A 24,062-nucleotide genomic window follows, 5' to 3' on the forward strand; every position below is an offset into this window, starting at 1 on the left:
TACTAGCAGTATGCTGGAGCCAACTCACAATGGCTTGTGAGAGCCAATTTTACACCTATTTCCCAACTCCATGATCAGTGAGACTCCACCGGTAGCTTGATATTAGCCATATTGGTAGTATTTAATACCATGAAAACTGGCAATTACCACAAATCAAAGCCTCTCTCATTGTCACAGTCAGCTATCAAACAATTATTATCACACCACTGAACAATACACATCATTCATGTTAAAATTTTATGCCTTACATTGTTCATTAATTAACCGTGGCACTGTTTAATTGGTAGCTTTAATACCAGAAAGTCACCAGATTTACATAGAGTGAAGCACAAGGATTATCTGTACATGAATGCTACAATAATATGCTATTGAACATATTATTTAGTAGATCTAAATGGATTGGGAGGGCTTAATGAGATGGTAACAATGATCAGTTCCAGTGATTTGTAATTTATTCATGACAAATTTAAATTGTGAAATTGTGATCAATTTTTATTTAAAAATTGAATCTTAAGAAAAACTAAATATCACTATCAGCTACGAATGGTTAACTAGAAACAATGTCTTCAAAATGTAGGACTTCCTACTGATTCCCATTAAAATTTATATTTGATGTAGGAAATTAACTTCAACAATAGGCTGATTTCAAATTCTTGTGACCTACTCTTACCCTAAGAAATATTTTTTAATAAAATTAAGTCTTAATGGTATACTACAATTTATTTAAGTTTTAAACTAGCTCAGATTGTTTTTATTGAATGGAATAAAAAAGTACTTATTATAATCTTCTTTGGGTTCTTTTAAGATTTCTGAAGGAAAGGCATTATTTTGGTTGCCATAAAATCCAGACTTAATTTTACAAATGTAAAATAAAAAATACACATTTCTACACTTAAAGCTGGAATCTATTTTTTATGCTATACAATGGCTTTTCTGCAGTCTTATTAAATAGTTGCTAATACCATTTTTTTTAAAAACTCTCAATTGTCCAATCAAATTAAATTAAGAGTGGCTTTAAATTGAGAATAAAAAGGAAAATGTCCAACATATCAACATTGCATCAGAAAGTATAAGTTTGTCCTATCAATAATTTCTTACCAATATAGCTATCTGTTTGCAAGTGAAGTAACAAATATTAAAAAGCAGTTATTTTAAAATCAATATGAGCATAATTTACATTTGAAAGAATTCTCTCTTAGACTTACAGATCAGGAGCAAGTGTTTAGCTTGCAACACACTTGCTAAGGATTTTAAAAGCAGTAAGTCCAGTATTAAAAGGCTCAAGGAAGACTGTTCTCAGATCAGTCAGGTGGTCAGGTGGTTTCTAATACTGGAAAATGAAACAGACTATACTTTTTAAAAAAATGGACACTCAGTAAATGAGGTTATCAACAAGAACTAACAAGAACTTGAAGCTAGCATTGAAAAGGTAGCATTTGATTTTCTAAGCATCATTTGGACATTTAAATTGATTTAGCTAATATGCAAATATCTGGATTATACAAAAATAGCAAATAAGCTACCATAAACATGCAAGGCTCATAAGGCTTTTTTTCCTCATTGAATTTTTAATTTTAATAAAGTTTCACAAGGGTTAATGATTTGTGGGCTTTCTTTTCTTCAGGTAAATATCTTTTGAAATTATACTCTATTGTACCAACTATATCAATAAAATATTTTAAAATTAAGTGTATGCACCATATAAGCAGTTTAGTATCTAAAACAACTGAAGTATGTTTGGAAAGCATTCACTATTTTTGTTTGCAGCTCAAATAACTGAATTAAGAAATATCAACATAAATATTTTAAATTTTTGGCAGAAGATTTAAAACATTATAAAATAATTTTTATAAAATATAAAAGCATATTATAAATTATATTATAAAAATATCTTCCAGACTTAAAACATTATAAAATAATGTTTATAAAATATAAAAGCATACTATAAATTATATTAGAAAAATATCTTCCTAATTAAAAAATTTTGAAGCCCTAATTGAAAATTGAAGTAGTAATATGAAAACTTTGAAATCAACACACGTTTCCCTGAATGTAACTTACTTTTGCATCTCCTTCCACGAGCAAAATTTTCACTATTTTCAATTTTTTTTGGTAAAATCACCTTAGTAATATCAGTTTCCAAAACATATCTTCAGTCAGTCTAGTGAATTGCTAAACTTATATTTAACACACCTCCCAGCACCCCCATTTTCAGTACCAATAATAGTAAGGGAAGCAGGGAAACACTTACCTAATTTTATTATGTTAAAATAATATTCAGGTGCATATTCTGAACCAACTTAGATGACAGTTGTAGCCCTATTCTGTTTATAAATTTTATCATGCCAGTAACATTCAAAACCTACAATTTCACCTTTGCTTCAAATATCAAGTCCATTAATTTAATGGGGAAATCTATTTTAAAGTCATTCACCTAATTTTGTCATCTCAGGAGTAGTCAGACAGGGCACGTGACCATGGGTAACGTTTTAAAATAATTAACTTAGGGTTAAACATCTCTTGTAAAGAATAGCAGGAAACTAATAACATTTTTACGGTGTCCCTTAGTATGCATGGTTAACTAAAAATATTTAAAACTATAGGTGTTGAAAACCAACAGAATACTTTGTATTGTCATTTGTTTTACTAATCCTATTTATATATAAAATAGATGCTTTCAAGTTCTTTCTATCTAAATATTATATTGAAATTTCTATTGCTATTTAGAGAGCAATATTTTGTCTTTAAAAATATGTACATATATATACCCAACAGGATTGATATGAAAATAATTTAACTTGAATGATGTAATTATGTAATGGAATGTAAAAAATTATAGCAATTAAGGTGTTGTGACATGCTGTAATGAATGAAGTTACACTGGTTGATGACACTATATCTCCTACTCATTAATTATTTGGATAGAGTGCATTATGTTACATAGCATGAAGAAATAAAGTCATAAATTACCACTAAAAATTATATCCATACATTTTCATTTAATATTTATATTTCTCCCACATCCATAAGTTATTTTAAAAAATCAAAACAATATCAATAGCATCTTTAGTTTCCAGAAAATCTCACAATGTGGTTCAATTCTTTTACTATATACAGCTAGTAATTTTCAGGGGAAGAAAGTTAGCATTTCTAGAGAGTAAGTTTATAAGGTAAATCTGCACATGTATGGCTTGTGTCTCCTGCTTAGACGCCCAAGTGAATGGAAATATTTTTTAAGCTTTCTGATTTGCAGTTCTAAAGAGAAAGACACACTTCTTAAACGTAGCTAATTAGGGTGATACTTTTAAGAAATCACCTGTTATTATAAAGCAATATACCATTAACATGTAGTGCAAATATTAACTATAGCATTCTTTTAAATATTTTTAAAAAGTAGCCAACGTCTTTTTTTTTTTTCTGAAATCTTAGAAGGAAAAGGTGGAAGATGAATTTAATGTGATAGTAAAAAAGAACCAAATGATAGAAGTTCCTTTTCTAAGTCTGTTTTCTGTTTTCTTATAAATCTGTTTTCTTTCCTTAGAAACAAAACCCCTCCCTAAAATAAATTAGAATTTTAAAAGTGTAACAATAATAGCATTAAACAAAGGGTAAACATCTCTAATCTCATTTGTGAGAGGTATGGGAGCAGGGGTGATGTATACCTATTCATTCCTTAAACCATAAAAATAGTTACTAAAAAAAGCTAATAAATTAATCTCTTCCTGGCTATTGTTGACATGCAGTATATATTAGTTTTCTTCCTTTTCTCCCTCAATCACTTCCTTCATGTGACCCACCAGCCCACTACAAGACTACATAGGAAACATCAATCGGAAAGAACTCTTACACTAAAAAATTGACAGCAAAGGGACAGATTTATCCAAGTAAAAATGTTACTAATTTAGGCACCATGCTTATGATTAAAGGAAAAAAATGATCTATTTCCTTTATATTTCTTAAGACAACTACCTTTTTGAGCATAGTACTCTCAATCATTGTACAAACATATATAGAAAGAAAGAAACAGACTCCTAGAGAATATTTCTTTTTTTACTCATTATCTTTGTTTCACTGGCTTCCTGCACAGACTCCACTGTTTCAAGGTGTATGTAAAAGCTTTGACCTCTCTTGACTAGACACTGTAGATTAAAATATTTATAAAGAACATTGTTAAATTATTTTTAAAAGACACTGACTTTCCTGGGATAGTTTCAGATTGTGAAGACCTTTCTTAAGTGGCTGAGAAAACCGCCAAAAGTCCAAGGGGACAATTGGAAAGAGAGAAGTGCAATTTTGTTTTGATCATTAACACAGACAAAACAAGCTGGGAAGATAGTTTCTTACAAACAATTCACAGTCCTCTGCAGTTATGGGAGAAGTAGCTACCGAGAAATTGCAAAATATTGAAGAGTAAGTGCATCACTTGGTGAAATTCTGGGTTCTTTTCATCTTGTTGGTTCTTTTTTAAGAGTCACCTCAAAGAATTTCTTTCTAATGGTCAAAAAAAATAAAAGGAAAAGTAAGCAAAGAAAAAATAAAAAGAGAAACAAGCCATTCACAGTATTGTTCTTGTCCTATTAGCTTTTCAATCTTAATTAGCTAATGAGAAATGTACAAGAGGCATGGTAGCAACTGACAAAGAGCCACTACACTCCTTTTCCAAATCTTTCAAATAAAAAAATTTCTTACAATGTACTGCTTCTCATCAGGCAGTGTGCATGTATGAGTGAGTGTGTGTGTGTGTGTGTGTGTGTGTGTGTGTGTGTGTGTAAAATAATTACATGTTCCATAAAGGATTCATTAAGAACAGAGGTGTGCCATTTTTTGGTAGCAAATATAATTAGTAAAATTCAACTTCAAGTTTTTAGCATTCTCAAGTTTCTTAATGTGACTCTATATACTGTAATTTATTAAAATTAGTTTCTGTGATTTACTGAGCTAGGCACTGTGGAACTTCTAAATTGAAACAAATCATCATAGGGTGACCATAGTTCTCAGAAGCTCATTGGCCCAGATAGTTATTGAATGGACATACTTGCAATGACTGGACAGAAGAAGCTCTCTTGCTTCTAGGAGTCTTTGAATTCAATTCAGTGATGGAAGCAAGTAAAGGCACAGAGGCAAAAAAATTATCCATAGGATACAAACAATAAAAATGAGCTATCAAACTTCTGTTGTTACATTTATACTTAATTTTGTCCTAATAATCAAAAACATTTTTATGTGGAAAAATAATTTGGAAAGAGATGCGGAAACTTTTAAAAGATACTCAAGCATAATTATCTTTAAAATAAAATGTCAAGAAGAATTTGATTACAGATTACTAAAAAAATCACTTTAACTTTAAATTGTCTTTGTCTTACTCCGTTTTTATCAAATCTTTTATTCTTGTAAATGTCTAGCATAATTATAAAATTGAGAAGTGGAATATGTTTATTTTCTCTTATGATGACTGAGATTATCTTCTTTCTCCTATACAGATAATTTCAGTGAAAATTTCTACTGTCTCAATTGTCTAGATACCATATTCACCATAGTTGAAAATAAGTCACTGACTCAACTTAGTTTCAATTGGTTTGGTTCTACCAATTACAAAAACTAAGAATTTTTTCTCGGTTAGTGACTCCATTTATACTTTCAACCATGAATATTATCGGAACCATTAAAAATAAAGAGGTAAATTATTTTATAATGGTTTTACCAAATAGCAATTGTAAAAAAAATCTGTTAATATAGAAGTAGCCTCAACTCCTATGGAAACGTAATTTGAAAGTGCATTTAGTTTTATTCAATGTTGACTTTTAGGTCCATAATTGAGGAATTTCTTAGTATAAACAATTATAATAATCACTTTCGTAGGTGTGAAAGGCATACTAGTAGAACAATACTATTTCCAACCAAATTTCCATTAAATTCTAGGAAAATTTCTAAATGGGAAAAGGAATAATAGATAGGCTTCCCTGCAATATACTAGAGTTAAAAAAAAAACATAAAAGTAAAATACATCTAAAATTATGTTATGTAAAACTGAAATGCTTTTCTAGTAAGAGGTGGGAAAGTTGGTGGCAAAGGCATGCAACAAAATTGGCATTTCATTTCAATGTGACAACAGTCTTTTTGACAGCAGATTAGTTTAACATTGAACATCCCACCAAAAGAGTAATCCATTTCCAAGTGCATAATAATTCATTGTTGCCCTTCACCATACATTAAATGTCACCCATTATTGTGACAGGAATATAAAAGCTATTGCACACTAGTCAGGAGCCGAGATCAAAGCTGTTAATGCAAGCACTTTCGACATGGTTTTCTAAGCTCGGTTAAACCATCAAAAACACTACGTTTAGAAGATCTTTACCTCTAAGCTCCAAGAGAAATACAGAATATTTTTGCAAGTATAAGGACTCTCAGTAAGGCAACAGTCTTGTCATCTTGTGACCACAGACCATGTTAGAGCCAAAATGTATGTCAAGACGGGCCTGGCAGTCACTGTAATAATAAACCTTTGAGCAGATTCTAGGGAGACTGTCCCTTGCTCCCCTGCAACCTAATCCAATAATATAATAGATGATATTCTAATATCTTAAAAACCAGGCAAAGTAATTCAATGCAAAATCATACAAGAAATTCCTATATTCTTTTTAACTTAGAAAAACTAATCTTATGTATATAACACATTGAGTATCCTTGATTTGCTATTCTTGCTAAGAAAGCCAGGTTGGTCAAATTTTCTTGTCTTCTTTTACTCTTTTTCCTATATTTGGCATAATCATTTGTTCATTTAAGTAATCTAAGAAATTTCTGTAATAATTTATTACTACCAAATTTGGTATAGTATTATTTTTCTTCTCCAGAGTTTATTTGTATTTAATTTTAAAATGCCAATCTCAAAATAAAATATGCAAAGTTCTTATATGCTTAGTGAATAATTATTAAGGTTACATCAATCCTGTTGGAGGTAAATGTGTATACCAGTATTCCTTTCTTTTAAGTTCGACCTTCAGTTATTCATCTTTGTATATCAAACTACTAAGGATCTTAGACCAAAATTTACCGAATTTACCAAAATGCTAAATTTCAGAACAGCTCTGGTTGTCTTGGTGACACCTATGGCAAAAAGAAAATTTTAAATTCTTTAATATTATAATAATTGAAATGGACTTATTTTACAAATAGGATCTATTATATCAATATTATCTATTTTTTTAACAAAGGAAATATTTGAAGCAAGGTGAAAAATATCTCTCATTAGTGTAAAGGGTGGGTTCCCTAAATAGGCTTTTTATATGACTAATTGCCATCCCTATACTAATAAACCTAGATCAAAGGAAGAAAAGAATAGAAAGAGAGGGAAAAAGATCTAGGGGCATATATGATTAAGCACAAGTCATGGACAAGATTTCTTCCTAATCCTCTGTCAGCCAAGAGCTATTCTTAGAATACCTAGGATAAGGCCATTCTATATCTAGAATGCAGTACCTCAGGTTCATCTTTACTCTTAAATAGAGTTCTCAGCTAATTCAGATAAGCATGCTGATTATGTCATTATGCTATAAACAACAATGCAACTGTTTGCAAGAGATCATGGATTATAAAACCATACCAAGACAAATAAGACAATGTATTTTTTTCTTAACACTTGCTAAAATAAATTTAGAGCATTTTCAAGTATTTCTTAGATAATCTTTTTTCTTATAAAATGAAGATTAGGGGAAATATTAAAATGGTAACAATCATTATTTACTTTTAAATTTAATTTTTAAAACATATAATCTATTAATAATTATCACAAATCTATCATAAATTTAATATTGTTAATGCTATGATACAGCAGATATTCAATAAGTCTCAAATCTAGTATTCTAATGATAACTAACAATCTGCCTAATGTCTTATTTCCTTTATAGTTGTATATTTCTCTTCAGTGAAATATACAAGTCATTTTTAGATAAATATATTTAAAATACATGTAATTCATTAAAAAAAATTGGATAACTATAAAACATTTTCATGACTTTCATTCAAGGCCAATACATATTTATTGTCAGATAAACACATTGGTTATGAGTTTATTAATGAAAAAATGTATCAAGCCATGTTTGTTCTTGGATTTAAGCATCTGGTATAATTCTCAGAACATTATTGGTAATCAGTAGATACTTGCTGAATAAATTAATGAATAGATGAGGGATATAAATTAATGTATAATACTTCCTGGAATCCTAATTATCCAGTGTTCACTACAGGTTCAAGAAATATTTGACTAATTGAGTGAATGATTGATGGAATAATTAAAGTGGAAACAGAAAACAAATTGAAGGTGTGGCTTGGTAGCTAAAAAGACATAGAAGATTAATTGTAACAATAATAATTGGGACAATATTAGCTGGTGACTGAAACAAAAGTAAAGTAATGCCAATTAAAAATTTTAATGATATTTAAATCATTTACTATATTTTAATTTTGAGATAAAATTTATTTTAATTCTAAGTAGATATTATATAACTTCTTAGAATTCAATATAGCATAATATCTGATAATAAATATAAATTTTGTTGTTGAAGTGGTATTATTTTAGAACTTTGTTTTCTGAATTTCAGTGAAAATAAAACAGATATCTGAGAATTTTTTAATGTAATTTGTCTTTCTTTTCTTTGTAATCATTAGGACAAAGAATATACATAAAGGAAATACCATACTTATTTTGACATCAGTAATGATGTTAATATGTTCATCCGTGATCTCTATATGGCATAAGACATAATCTTTTTTCACAGATAAAATAAAAATGCTACATTTATTTTGAATTGATAACAAATAATCATGATGTCATTTTGGTTAGAAAGGTAATTAAGTTCTACAATTGAAATTTAGACATTTTCCTGTCATTCGCACATCATGAACTACTTTCACGGTAGCAAGAGTGCAATACCAGGTCAGAGTGGATTTTACTTATACAAAATCATCTGGTTTTGGAGGTTCAGTTTAGAATTTAAATGGACTCTACTCAAGAAACTTTCTTTTAATCTGAGTTTTAGTGTGTTTTTTAATTTGACTATTTATACAAGATTATAATAATGTTGAGAATTGAAGAAAATATTCTGAGATAATCTGTAAAGAATTGATTTTTATATTACATATTACTTTACCAAAAATATGTAATATTATTTATTACTTAATATAGGATATCCTATATTATTTATTATTTAATAGAATATTTGTTATTTGCCCATAAATGAAGATAATAAACTTCATTTCACATCATTGAATAAGATGCTGAAATAGAATCATTTTCAAATCCATTCATTTAATCACTGACAAAATTCAACAGTTATATTCTAAAATTCAAAGACCCTAAAAAATGGCACACCAGTCAATGTTATGTTCTCAGATAGAAAGACATGGATGAATTTCTTTCGTGTAAAATTAATACAGGTTATCAAAATTCTACAGATATTATATTATTTGATATAAAGTGAGAGTTTTAGAAATTTTTACAAGTTAGATTAGTGCATATCCATACCACATGTCTCTATTTGCTAATATTCTTTTAAGCTGTAAAAAAATTCAGATGTTTCACTATCTGCTTTTGAATCTAATTTTAGAAGATTTGGGCTCAGAAAATTAGAAATATCTAAAATTTCAAATTTGAAGTAACACAATAGTCTTTGCTTAGGATCCCCTGGAAACTGCTATTAGAACTTAATTCAGCTTGACTGATGGCCACACAATTGCCTCACAACTGTCTCAGGACATGTTCCTCTAGGCTTTATTTATATCCTTCCTGAGAACTTTAGTTAATTTGATTAAGAGGGAACAGGTGTACCTGCAGACATCAAGAAATGTTTTTTCTATACTTCAGAATATTTATTTTTTTCTTTTTGTTCTGTGGGAAGGCTGTAGAGTTCTCTAGTCATTGAATTATTTAAGCTGTAATCTGTGAACTCACTTCTCTGCACACATATAAAACAGGAAGCCTTGTGTTGGTCACTATAAAAAAGATGCAATTGGTCCAAAGATGCTCAAAAATGAGAAGGCTTTTTTATTTGTACAAGCTATGGAAAAAACGGGAGCTAAAAGTTTATGAACTTCATACTCCAAATTCTCATTTGGGGGGAAAAACTCTAAACTTCAAATAAAAATTTTAACTCAATCTACCATATTGCTACAAATGCTATATGCATATACGGTTCCAATACAAATTTTCAGTCAAATACAACTGATAATTTTCTGAAGGACTCGTGTTAATACTGAACCTATTAGATAGAAAATTATAATCTGTATAACATTTATGTGTAAATGTATCAGAAATATCTATGTGCATAACTATAAAATGTAAACATATAAAAGTATATCAAAAATATTATGCTACTTCTAAAATTGATTTTATTTATTTTTTAATTGAATAAACTAAGCGTTTTTCACTGCTTGGAACAAAAATATGACTTCATTAAAAAAAAGTTCAAGGAAGGACAAATATCCTTAGTGATAATTGATCAGAAGAACCCACATAAATTAACTGAAAAAATAACCCACATATTTAATACTTAATTTTGAATTTAAGGCAAAAATATATTTATACATTACAAGTATTATTATCAACATGAAAAAATTATATGTAGCATTCTAATTCATCTTGGATTTAGAGTTTTCTGATATCTGATAGAATATAAATTCGAAGACTATAATGAGTATGTGACTCCCAAAGTCATTCCAGTAACAGTAGAGCTCTGAGCCCAGGGATAGTTTTAATCTCCTTAATTAAGGCAAAAATAAGCTAAAGCATATCAAAATAATCTATCTGTTGAAAATTTGGTAGTGAGGTAAGCATAAATGAAAAATGATTACAAATTTCCACTTCCAGAGTAACAATAAAGTAGCAAAAGCAACATATATTGAGCTATATCATAGATTTTAAAAGCCATCATAAAAATATGTATTTTTTCACTTAGGCATTTGAGTTTCTCATGTTATGATTGAAATATACCCTACATGTCAACAAAAATAAGGCAATTTATGGGCTTCCCTGGTGGTGCAGTGGTTGAGAGTCCGCCTGCCAATGCAGGGGACATGGGTTCCTGCCCCAGTCCGGGAAGATCCCACATGCCGCGGAGCGGCTGGGCCCGTGAGCCATGGCCGCTGAGCCTGCGCGTCCGGAGCCTGTGCTGGGGAGCGAGAAAAGAAACAAAGCGAGAGGCACACGAACCGCAAAAAAAAAAAAAAAAAAAAGGCAAATTTTTTGTGGTGATATATTCTGTGAACAAAAAAAAAAATGACAAATTTTATGTAGAAAATCATGGTCATCTTTTTATACTTAAAATGCTTATTTTTAATTAGCCTTTGTTTTTAAAAGCCTCCTTTTAAATGTTACCACTTTGATTTTTCTTATAACTGTTTTATTAATTCAAATAAATAAAACATAGTGTTTTGCTACCTGGTTCAAGATAAATTTTCAAAATGAGGAAATAATTTTTATATCACTGTGACTTGAACTGTTTCTAGCTTCTTATTCAGAAGAGTAAACTCTACCGCACTTATAGCTTACTGACACAGCCAGCATGCTTTCTGCCAAAAAGGCATCAGAGTACATTATAATAAGTTATATGACTCTTAAAAGTTCATTATTCTCCAGCACCCCACGGGAAATAAAGGAAAAGAAAAGTAACATTGATTGTGACTTTTGACAATTATTAGTTAGAAAAAGGAGGTAACAATTGCCAAAAAAATCACAAAAGTGAGCATGTTACCTGGCTATGACAAAGAGCACACAACTGACACCCAAGTAAGCCAGCAGAATATACATCCAGATATCAGGGGAGAGAGGATTCAGGAAGGAGAAGACGCCTGGGTTTGTACCATTGGGCTTGCGGTACAAAATACTTATTCCAAGTGTCATAAAGGGCTTGGAAAAGTCGATGACCTTCTCTCGAACGTAGGTAATAGCCAGTGGAGCAACTGCAAGGTCAGCTTTCTGTAGAGAGAAACACAAAAAAGGAAAAAAAGTGTTCTAAGTCACAACAAAGTAGTAACCATATTAAATAAAACAAACACTTTACACTCAAGAATTGTCTCAGCAACAGTCATGTTAACACTTAAAGCATTCTTAACTCTGAAGTGAAGCATCTGATTTACTCTGCTACTCATTTCAATGAGTTTCTAGATTAGCAAATCAGCAGTTATTACAAGTAGATATAGAAAGAAAAAACTGTATAGGATAAAAAACACTGAAGAAACCATTGTACATTTAGTACCTGGATTATTATGCTACTAAACCTGCTCATAATACTTTTAATTTAAACTTTAAAAACAATATCAATTATGATTTTATAAATACTTTGGTCAAACTGTAAATAATAATAACTACCTCAAATTATTTAGCTGATAATCGAGAAACATTTATTTTTCTGGTTTTAAAACTACAGAGCACAGTTAAAATGTTTTATTCTTTAAATAGTTAACATTGTGAAAATCTTCTTTTAATGTGATTTTGTTTACGGCCCCTGAATTTTGTTACTATCTCTCTAATTTGTTTTATATTATGTAAAGAAAATCCTTGCAGCCTTGCCTAAATTGCATTAGGAAATGATTTTTCAATTGTCACAAAGTTGCTAATTTTCCAGGTAGCTTAAATATGTTAAATTACTAATGCTTTTCACTCGCCATGTTTTAACCATCTGTCAGGGATGAACTTAAGCTCTAACATATTGAAATAAATAATTACAATGTTTTGAAGTAACAAAGGCATCTATTCCAACCTATGATGGGAATCTGTATTTCTGTATTTCTTTTATTTTTATAACCATATGGAGCTTTCAGAGAATATATGGAAATGCTCATCTTAAAGAAATACAGAAAGATGTACAACAGAATGAAATTGGTCCTTGGGCTTCCCTGGTGGCACAGTGGTTAAGAATCCGCCTGCCAGTGCAGTGGACACGGGTTCGAGCCCTGGTCCAGGAAAATGCCACACGCCGTGGAGCAACTAAGCCCATGCGCCACAACCACTGAGCCCACGTGCCACAACTACTGAAGCCCGTGCGTCTAGAGCCCGTGCTCCACAACGAGAAGCCACCGCAATAAGAAGCCCGCGCACCACAACGAAGAGTAGCCCCCGCTCTCCGCAACTAGAGAAAGCCCGTGCACAGCAACGAAGACCCAACGCAGCCAAAAATAAATAAATAAAATAAATAAAATAATTTTTTTTTAAAAAGAATGAAATTGGTCCTCTACTGTTTCCTTGTCTCAGGGATTATTGGAGGACTTAAGGAAGAACCTTCTCTGAGAGGCTAAGTTTGTTGACAATATTATTCTGAGTATGTGTTTGTGTGCACTTGTGCGTTGCAGGTGGGTGGTGGTGGGAGATGCTTGGATAGAATATCTTTGAGAGTAGCAATGGAGAGAGAAAGATATTTCCTAACAACCAGCAAGGAAAAACAAATCTTCAGTGTTCTGGCAAGAGTACAATCATATTTCACATTCATAAGTCAAGGAATGTCAATTTAATAATAATAGTTGTTCATACTACTTGAGCATTTGCTATGCAACAGGCATAAGAAGGCCTAAGAAGCTTACTTGAATTGTTACATTTAATTCTTATGCAATACTACTGTTATTCCCATTTTTTGATAAGGAAACTGAAACCACAGAAGGTAAAAACGTGTTCATTGTCATAGAACTAATTGAGCATTGGAACCAAGGACATAAACCTAAGCTTTTGGAATCGATACCTAGAACTAACCATGTCATGCATCTCAGAAACCAGAAGTGGAATCATGGAGACATCATTCATTCATTCATGTAGAATGAATGTAGAGGTGGAAAGGGAAATATATAGAAGCAAGGGAAGGAATTGATAGATTATAGTCTCAGAATTTAGATGGTCAGATGCAGAGTTCATGCAAATAGAGCCTTTTCAACAAAGGGGAGATGGTTTGAAAAAGTAAACAAGTTTGTTAGGGAAGGAAAGTGATAATATAAGAAACAAGGATTCCAGGTTTAAAAAAAAAAAAGGAAAAAATAGAGTGGTGGTTTGCTCCTGATTTGGTGGTTGAATTCAGCATAGTTTATCATGTGCCATTTAACTTTGCAACCCACCCTCCTCCTAGGCACATGGAAAGCAAAATTTCACCACATATAAAACGTGTCAGTGAGTATGCTTTAAACTGGTAACGTACTTTTAAATTCATAATATATATCAGCAAAAGTGAGGAAACAATTCATGTAACATATATTAAAACAAAACTACTCTATTATTCCAAAAATGTTGTTCTACAGGTGTATATTAATAGGATTGACAAGACATACCTCAAAATTTACTTAGCATTGCCTTAAAAAGTTATATTCTAATTATTAAAGGGAAAAAAACAAACAAAATATATAGTATGCTTTCAATTATAAAAGAAATTAGTCGCTTGAAACAAAATATATAAACACACACTTTTAACCATTTAATTAAAAAAAAGTACAGACTGGTGCATGTGTATAAAGGAATAATATTCAGCAACATAAAGAACTGAGCTATCAAGCCATAAAAAGACATAGAAGAACCCAAAATGCAAATTGCTAAGTGAACAACGTGTATAAAAAGACTACATACTATATAATTTCATATATATGGCATTCTGGAAAAGGCAAAACTATAAAGACAGTAAAAAGATCAGTGGTTTCCCAGTGTTCAGGGGAGGGGGAAAGTGATGAATAGGTAGAGCACAGAATATTTTTAAGGCAGTGAAGCTATCTTGCATGACACTGTAATGATGAATACATGACACTATGCATTTATCAAAATCCATAAACTGGAAAACACAAAGAATGAACCCTAATGAAAACTATGGACTTTAGCTAATAATAATGTATCAATAAATGTTCATCAATTGTAACAAATGTACTACACTAATGGAATCTGTTAATAATAAGAGAAATTGTAGGGAAAGGGGGTAGAATAGAAGAAGATATATGGAAACTATTTTCTGCACAATTTTATTATAAACCTAAAACTGCTCTTAAAAACCTATTAATTACTTTTAAATAAGAGCAGGTTGTTTTAACCACATCCTCGTTAGTAGAATTCAATGTGTTATATGTTGATTGATTAATTAATTAGAACTAGGTTGTTAACTATTGACAGTAAAACACAAAATTTATCAAATATCAATTGCCAAAAATAAGCAGTATCTAATTGCACATCAAGTACATTTTTTAAATCCATTTACAAAATGAGATATCAGGACTACCTTGCAGCAATAAAGATGAGCACTTATTTATACATTATACCATTATCTGTGAATAAGATCTATCTTCATTACAAATCCATTAATAATATAATTATTTTGGAATCTAATCAAGATGTTATTATATTAAAGAGGTTTATAGTGAGAGATGTGGTATTTTCCCATCAAATATCATGTTATTAAAGACAGAGCTTTGGAGAAAAGACCTTGATGGCAAAATGGAATAATCCCAGAACTTTTAAATCTATTCTTTGAAAATAGATTTAGTCACTGATTTTTTATTTTAAAGAATAAAGTATTCCTGCATTAGAAAGAGCCAGTAGTCAAAATTGATTTAAAAAAGAAACGATTTCATCAAAAGAAAAATAAGTAAATTGTTATGTGTCACATGAATAGTATTGATACAAAGAAAAGGGAGAGCTCACTTCTACCACCGGACGGGGGCAGAGAAGACCATTCCAAACAATTATACTTGCATTACATCTTGAAGAAGGAGTCTGAGATGACAGAAGTCTGAATTAGTAGGAGGAAAAAAAGAATATCTTAGCAGTAGCTAGCATCAAATGGGTCTACTGTGGGCCAAGACTGTGTTGTATTCTTTGCCTATAATACTTCCATTAATTCTCACAACAGCTCAAATTTGTACTGTGATTTCCTTTTTTACAGATGAAAAAACCAGAATCATGAGAGTTTAAGGGAAGTACGATCCCAAAGATGACTTAACCATATTCATTTCCCACCATTTTTCTGTACAATCATTCAAATGCATCATATTCCCCTGTCCCCAAATGATCTCCCCTTTTCTCCACTATAAGACACATCTGTAAGACACATCTTATAAATCTATAAGACACATCTCCGATTCTTTTTCTCCAATGTAGCCTTCCCTGAACATTCTGTACGCATTAATTTCTCCTAAGTAAATTTTTTATGCACTTATAAACTTAACCATATAATTTAACATGTAACAATACTTTATGTTGTGTTTTTTCTCAGTTTTTCACATGTAAGTCACCTAATATGATGAGAGATTTGAATGCACACATTGTTGCAACTGTATTATGAGAGTATAAGCACTTTGAAGCCTACAGGCATCCTCTTCGATCAAAGCACATATCATTGAACTGAGAAAATGGTAAAGTATTCCTCCCTGGAAATTTCACAGAGATGCCTAGGCAGCAGCTATCTTATTAATTTAATAAGCATTAATTTACTATTCTATCATTCTATGTGAAACTCTTCCAAATTGTCTTATTTAGCCCTATGATAATAATCAATCTAACATCTCTAGGGTATTGGACAAAATTTGACACCAACGAATTGCTTAGTAAATGTTTGCTGAATACAGTTTCAATTTAACTTACTAAAATGTTCAAAGAAAATTAAAAGGAAATCAGAGAATTTTAAAATTAAACTTTTCTGATCTTGCTCTAGAAATGAGATTTATTTGTACATTAATATAATTTCTAGTGAACTAACCATCTAGGGAGAACAGAATAATTCTTTTTATGGAGTTATATAGCTAATAGTGGCCCTTTGATTAAAGTCCCATTAAAGATTAAAGAAGAATGGTAAAATTTATTGGTCTAAGTTCTAATTCCCTAATACAAAAATTAGATAACAAAGCATATCTTCATGAATGGCACAATGACCGCAAATTTGATCATGTTGAGAAAACCTTTGTAATGAAGTCCTAAGAATCAAAGAACATAACGCTGTTATGTTATAATATGTGATCTGGTCAGTGAAACATCTTATGCATACTTCTGAAAGGTCTTGTAATTTAACAATGGAAAACCAGTTCTAAACACTGTTTTCTTTTCCATAATGTTGTGAAATGCTTAGTAAATGGGTAAAATAATTAAAGTAGTAAGTGCATATGAAAAAATTGGAATATTTTAATTGATTTAGTTAAGAAATTTAAGCTAGTTAATTATGTATATTAATTTTAATATCACTTATAAGTGACAGCACACTTTCCCAAATTCTTCACAATGTATGATGTGAACAAATGCTTTACCTCTGTGGGCACTTTCAGGGAAACACAGTTCACCTTCTGTACACATGGCGTACCCGCTCCACCACTATCCTCCCAGTCATACTGTCTGGACTCTTGCAGTGACCTCTTAATTGATGCCCTGCTTTCATTCTTGCTCAGTTAGTGTCTATTTTTCATCCAAAGACCAGAAAGGTCTTTTTAAGCACATACCAGATTATCACTTCTTGCTCAGAATCTTCTACTGACTTCCAGCACACATAGAACACACATAAAACATAAGCTTATATTTGAAAAATATGCCTTATAGTTACTTTTCACCAAACCAAGTAGTAAACACATAGTACACAATGGAAAGTAACATAGTCAGTTGAGTTATTAACTAAATAAGGAGAGTCCTTTCACACTTGTAGGACCTGAATAGGGACAATTAAGAAAGCATGAAACACAAACAGTAGTAGATTCAGCTGCTGCTTCAGCAGCTGTCATTTTATTAATGCTTAAGTAAGCCTGCTGATAATTTCAAATGATATTGACTAAATCTACCAACCTTGCCACAAATGACAGATAAAAAATAAACTTCTCAACTGATAATTCTTCAGAAGAGCTACAGCTCCAAAACACTGATTTGTGTGTGTGTGTGTGGCAGGGGGTGTTTGTTTTTATTTTGTTTTGTTTTGTTTCACTCCCATCCGTATCTGATTTAATTGTAAGCTCTCAATGGATGGTTTATAAATAATAATATTCTTGTACTAAAATTGTTACAATATCTCTTCTCTCACTGCAATATTTCTATGAGATTTATTTATTTTTTAATGCATTAATTGAGTTAGTTTAGCTCCTTCAGAAAAAAAATAGGTTCATAGAGATTGAGGGTTTTTTTTCACATTGATAATTTCAGGAAAACTAAATTTCTATTAAAAACAATTGGAGGGCTCCCCTGGTGGCACAGTGGTTGAGAGTCCGCCTGCCGATGCAGGGGACACAGGTTCGTGCTCCGGTCCGGGAAGATCCCACATGCCGCGGAGCGGCTGGGCCCGTAAGCCATGGCCGTTGAGCCTGCATGTCCGGAGCCTGTGCTCCGCAACGGGAGAGGCCACAACAGTGAGAGGCCCGCGTACCACAAAAAATAAAATAATAATTAAAAAAAATAAAAACAATTGGAAATCATGAATATTAATACTTCAAAGTGGAATTTTGTATACCTGTTATTCATGAGCAAAGCATTGAATGATGGTGTTTCTGACATTTTCTTTCTGGATTTTTGGTATTACAGATTTCCTAATTTTAAAATAATTAATGTCTTTTAAAATTATACATTAAGTGAAAATATTTTATTCTGCTAAAGACAATCACCTAAATAGGAACGATATTCTATTACTTTCTACACTTCCTATGGTTATATTTAAACATACATTAAAAACAACACAAGGAAAAAATCCTACAATATTACTCAAAATGTTATTATGTATTCATCAAGCAAGTACTTGAGAAGTGAGAGATGTTGAACCACTTCTTTGACACAAACTTATACGCAAGTTTCAAAATAGAAAACTAGAAACAATTCAACATGCTATTTAAAATATCAGATTATTTCTTGAGCCTATAAGACATTCATACAATTCATTGTTACTGATTTAAGCTACTATTTCACCTATATATTGTCAGCCAAACCTGTTTTCATTTCCCAGTTTAAATGCTCTGGTAACACAACCAGTGGACCAAGAAACAACTACTAGCACTAGAATGGATGACTATGATCTACAAGGAACCCTCTTAATGGAACTGTGAACTTATAATTCTGCTCTAGTCAACCATTCTCCAGTGGACAATGGATTAAGTACATTGCATTTCCAGGATCTATTTTAAAATAATAGGTAAATTATAACAGTTGTCAATAATCAATGCAATTAAATTATCCAATTATGATTAGTTTATGTTAAAATTGGACATTACTTAGTTTAGAATAAATTTAGAATAAATTTATTAAGAATATTGCTCACAGTAACAAACATTCCTTCACAAAGAATTATCAAAATTCAGCTATGCACAAGGCCTGGGCAAAGTTTAGGATACAAAGGTGTTTATGACAGTCTCATTTCTCAGGTGACAGCAGCATAGGGAAGATTAACATGGAAACAAATAATTGAAAAGTTCTAATAAGTCCTTCAGTTAAAGTATGTACAAGGTACAGTTGTGCTACAATTTTACTGGCTTGCCCAATTGTTACTCTAATGGGTTAATATAAAAAGATATTCATTATTGGAATTTACATTAATCCTGCAAAACCTGGAGTTGAAATGGGACCAATACATAAATGCTCCATGGGTAGTAGTATTAAAGAAAGTGGAATGAACTCAAGAGGGAAACGTGTGCGGCATATAACCCATCTTAAAGCTCCTGATTATTTATTCTTCATCACTGGATTAACAATAACAACAATAACTATGCTGATGAGGTTAAAAATTAAAGTGACCTTTACAGTGATTCATTCTTCAATATGAGAGGGCATAAGAAGAGTTGAATAGTGGATAGCACTTGCAAACCACATAAAATAAACCAAAAGATGCCCCCAGCTCAACCTCTTCTATTTCTTTTTCCAGATAAAATACAAATAAACATTAGATACTTTTCCTATATAGCCTCATTATCTTACTTAAATGCATTTGTTAGACTCAAATATTAGAGAGAATATATGATCTCTGTATAAGAGATCTGCATAAACAATATCTTCTGTATATTTTCCAACAGAACAGGGATAACATTTTGCTACATAGAACATACCTCTCCCAGAACTTGCTTTGCAAATAGATTTACATCATATGCTGAATTACTAAGCAAACTTATCTGAGTGCATCAAATCTAAACTATAAATTTACTTAATTCCCTACATTCAAAAGTCTGTATTTTATACTTACAACAAATACAAAGTACATATTAGTATTTGTTAAACAGATAAACTGTTAAAATAACATACACAGTAAGAAAGAACTTTGGGCAATAAAAATATTTACATATATCTAAACAGCTAGCCTGTGTTGCATCTGGATATAGTTACAATTAATTCTCTAGTGAAAAATATTTTGTAACATATTTTCTCTGGTTTCCATGATTAATGAAATTCCTTGAATCTGTACTATTTAATTGTTTTATAAAGGTTTTAACTGTTTATTCAATATGTGTTAAAATGTTTGAGGTATGAGGAAACTTAGAACCCTGATATCTATCTGAAACCATTCATTCACTCATTTATTCAGCAATTTATTATCGAACAATTCACTAATTTATCCAACAAGTATTTATTCTTGATTGACTGCTTTGTAATAGGAGCTGTTCTAGATGCTCATAGTACTGTGAAGACAGACAAAGTGAAGAAGACAGACACTGAGCATGAAACAATTAGAGGCTATAATGTCAGGACGTGAAGAGTGCCATGAAGGAAGATAAAGCAAGGTAAGAGGTGAGAGTGTAACTAGGGAGAAAAGGAGGGCACTATTTTTACTAAGATGAACAGAGGAAACCTCTCCAAGGTCCTGACATTTGAGTCCACACTCAGTTAAGTCGCGGATAAAGCCCTGTGAGGTTCTGATCAGAGTTCCCCTGGCAGAGGGATTTGTAAGTTACAAAGGCTCTGGGGTAGAAACAAGCTGGGTATGCTGGAGGAGCAGCAAACATGTCTCCAACCCTCCCAGCTCCTCCGAGTTTAATCATCTTGTTGATCCTCTCCAGAAAATAGAAACATTACATGACAAAACACTCCAACCCTAAACAAAAGGTGTCAGACTTAGAAGAGAAAACTTGTGTCATTGCACCTCTCATTCCACTCTTCTATGTTTTTTTCCACTAAAAGGAAATAATACCATTCAGGTTTATTATCTTACCTTTACCCTATAAATGTGATCTCTATAAATTCTTTCATTCAAACTCAACTGCAACAAAGCTATTTAATTGTGCCTTAGAATTTTTTAAAATACTATACTACCTATTCAATATTTAAGAAAAACATCATTTTTGTGGTAACTCAGCCCTATATAAATAATAATAGAAAAAGAGTAATTACACTGTCCACAGTATTTCTGAACTTGTGACATGACCTTATTCCTATATCACCTCTGTGATCACATGCCTCTATAGAAATTCCCCATTGATTAGTAAAAACAGCTTTATGATTTTCTGAAAATATCACTGATGAACAGCAATTTCCTTCCAGAATAGTTAATTTTTCTAATAAGCCAAGTGTAATAACTGAGTTAAGACCACTTCCCCTTCCCCATGTTTGTTAATAAAAATTGAGGCCATTCCCATATTTGTTTATTAGAATTTAATATTATATCCCCATATATTTAAGGATGCTTGAATAACTCACAATTAAGTTTGAACATAAAGATTAAACAAGAAAATTCCTACAAAACAGCAAACAAAAACCTTTCTAATACTAACTGCTATAATTACAGTAGTGTTTGATAGTACAAAACTGGATGCAATATTAAGAAAAAAGCCTGTAAAGAAAGGTTAGAATTTTCTGTCTATTATTTTATCCAAACTGCCCCCACTTTGGTCCTTCTTTCTGCCTTCCTTCCTTCCTTCTCTCCTAACTCTTTCTCTTTTCTTTCCTCTTGCCTAAAACCAGAAAGAATGATTTTTGTGTGTGTGTTGTTAAAAACCCTATGCAATAGAATCAAATGTCTAATTTCAGATATGGAAGGATTTAAGACAGAGAGCATAAGCAAAAACTTTTCTATTGAATGGAAGTGGACCACCTACTAAATCTATCCATTGTACTAGAATTTCACATCTTGAATTTTTAAGAAATAATTCTAAGTTCAGAAATAGGCTGATACACAAAGGTGTTCTCTCAAGATCACCTGTAATCTGGGAATGCAAGTAGCTTCTATGCCTCAGAAGAGAATGGTTAATAAATTAGGGTACAGCAAGAAAGAATTACTATGCATTATTAAGCAGCATTTTGTGAAGTTTCCAGTGAAATGGCATGGACACTGCCAATGTCAGTGAGTATAGAAACACAATATTAAACATGAATTCAACTAAATAAAAACACGGTAAAGGTGAAACCTGCAGATTACATGCTTCTTGAGATATACCAACCAATCATAAATTAAAGAGCATTTTTAGATCTCAATTTATACAAGTAAACAAGTACTAAATAAGTAAATAAATACTATAAGACAACCAGAAAAATGTAAATAAGTACTGATGGTTGGGTACTTGATGTCATTAAGGAATCATATTTTTTCTATGTGATAATGAGAGTGTGGCCATTTAAAAAATTTTAGTTCCTCACTTTTAGTGATAAATACTGAAATATATGTATTATAAATGACATGATATGAAGTCTAGGATTTGCTTCAAAATAATGCAGGTGGCAAGCAAGTTTGTGGGAGTAGAGGTGAAATTGGCCATGAGTCTATAATCCATGAGGCTTGGTGATGGGTACATGAAATTTAACTTTACCTTTCTATTTGAACATGTTTTAAAAGTTCTATAACATAATGTTTAAAAAGTATAGAATCAAGAGTGGAAATAGGGCTTCCCTGGTGGTACAGTGGTTGAGAATCTGCCTGCTAATGCAGGGGACACGGGTTCGAGCCCTGGTCTGGGAGGATCCCACATGCCACGGAGCAACTAGGCCCGTGAGCCACAACTACTGAGCCTGCGCGTCTGGAGATTGTGCTCCGCAGCAAGAGAGGCCACGATAGTGAGAGGCCCGCGCACCGCGATGAAGAGTGGCCCCCGCTTGCCACAACTAGAGAAAGCCCTCGCACAGAAACGAAGACCCAACACAGCAAAAATAAATAAATTAATTAATAAACTCCTACCCCCAATATCTTCTTTAAAAAAAAAAAATAAGAGTGGAAATAAATTGAGCAAAATGTTAATAATGTTTGTTCCTAGTTAGGAGAATTATGGTTATTATATTATTTCTCAATTTTATAATTTTTATTCATTGAAAATATATTCTTATTCCAGTAGGAAAGAACAACACATGTCATTTATATATACATGTATTCTACCTGGAAAACCTTCACTAATCAAATGAAACAAAACTATGTGCAATAAAGCTAAATCCAGATATTTTTGTGGTCATTTTATTTAAGAATGTGAAGACTGAGATACATATAAAAAATTTTATTTGACCTAAACTTACAGATTAACTTCAGTAAAAATACAGCTCTTTCTTTTAATATAAATTTATGTATGTATGTATGTATGTATACATGTATGTATGTATGTATTTTTGGTTGTGTTGGGTCTTCATTGCTGCGCGTGGGCTTTCTCTAGTTGGGGCAAGCAAAGGTTACTCTTCCCTGTGGTGCGCAGGCTTCTCATTGCGGTGGCTTCTCTTGTTGCAGAGCACAGGCTCTAGGCGCGCGGGTTTCAGTAGTTGTGGCTCATGGGCTCTAGAGCGCAGGCTCTGTAGTTGTGGCACATGGGCTTAGTTGCTCCGTGTCATGTAGGATCTTCCCGGACCAGGGCTTGAACCGTATCCCCTGCATTGGCAGGCGGATTCTTAACCACTGCACCACCAGGGAAGTCTCACAGCTCTTTTTTGATAATAAGTTATTTTAAAAATATGAAACGAGTAAACAGTTAAAGGAGTGTTTTATTTTAACTTTAATTTCTGAAAAGCAGTCAATATATTTTGTATTTTGAGGATAATGGAAAATAAGCTCCCCTTTCATAAGCATTTTAACCTAAACAGTTCAGATGGAGACTCTGATATCAAATATTAAATAACATGTTGAAGAAAGTGCTAGTGTATTTCAAAGCTACGGATTCTTATCTTTTTTATATGTCCATGTAGTTTTTCCAGAATT

The 24,062-nt window shown here is 31.8% G+C and overlaps 1 protein-coding gene across 1 annotated transcript in view; it reads right to left on the bottom strand.

Annotated features, from left to right (window-relative positions):
* Window positions 1-24,062, bottom strand: part of GRIK2 (glutamate ionotropic receptor kainate type subunit 2) — a 653,415-nt gene that overhangs the window by 130,564 nt on the left and 498,789 nt on the right. Inside the window, exon 12 of the mRNA XM_027089701.1 lies at window positions 11,748-11,971. Within this exon, the coding sequence (XP_026945502.1) occupies window positions 11,748-11,971 (224 nt within the window). The remainder of the gene's footprint in view (window positions 1-11,747; window positions 11,972-24,062) is intronic.

The sequence above is a fragment of the Aethalodelphis obliquidens genome, unplaced genomic scaffold (assembly GCF_003676395.1).
Source record: "Aethalodelphis obliquidens isolate GAN/ISIS:26980383/991018 unplaced genomic scaffold, ASM367639v1 scaffold3, whole genome shotgun sequence".
Lineage (NCBI taxonomy): Eukaryota > Metazoa > Chordata > Mammalia > Artiodactyla > Delphinidae > Aethalodelphis > Aethalodelphis obliquidens.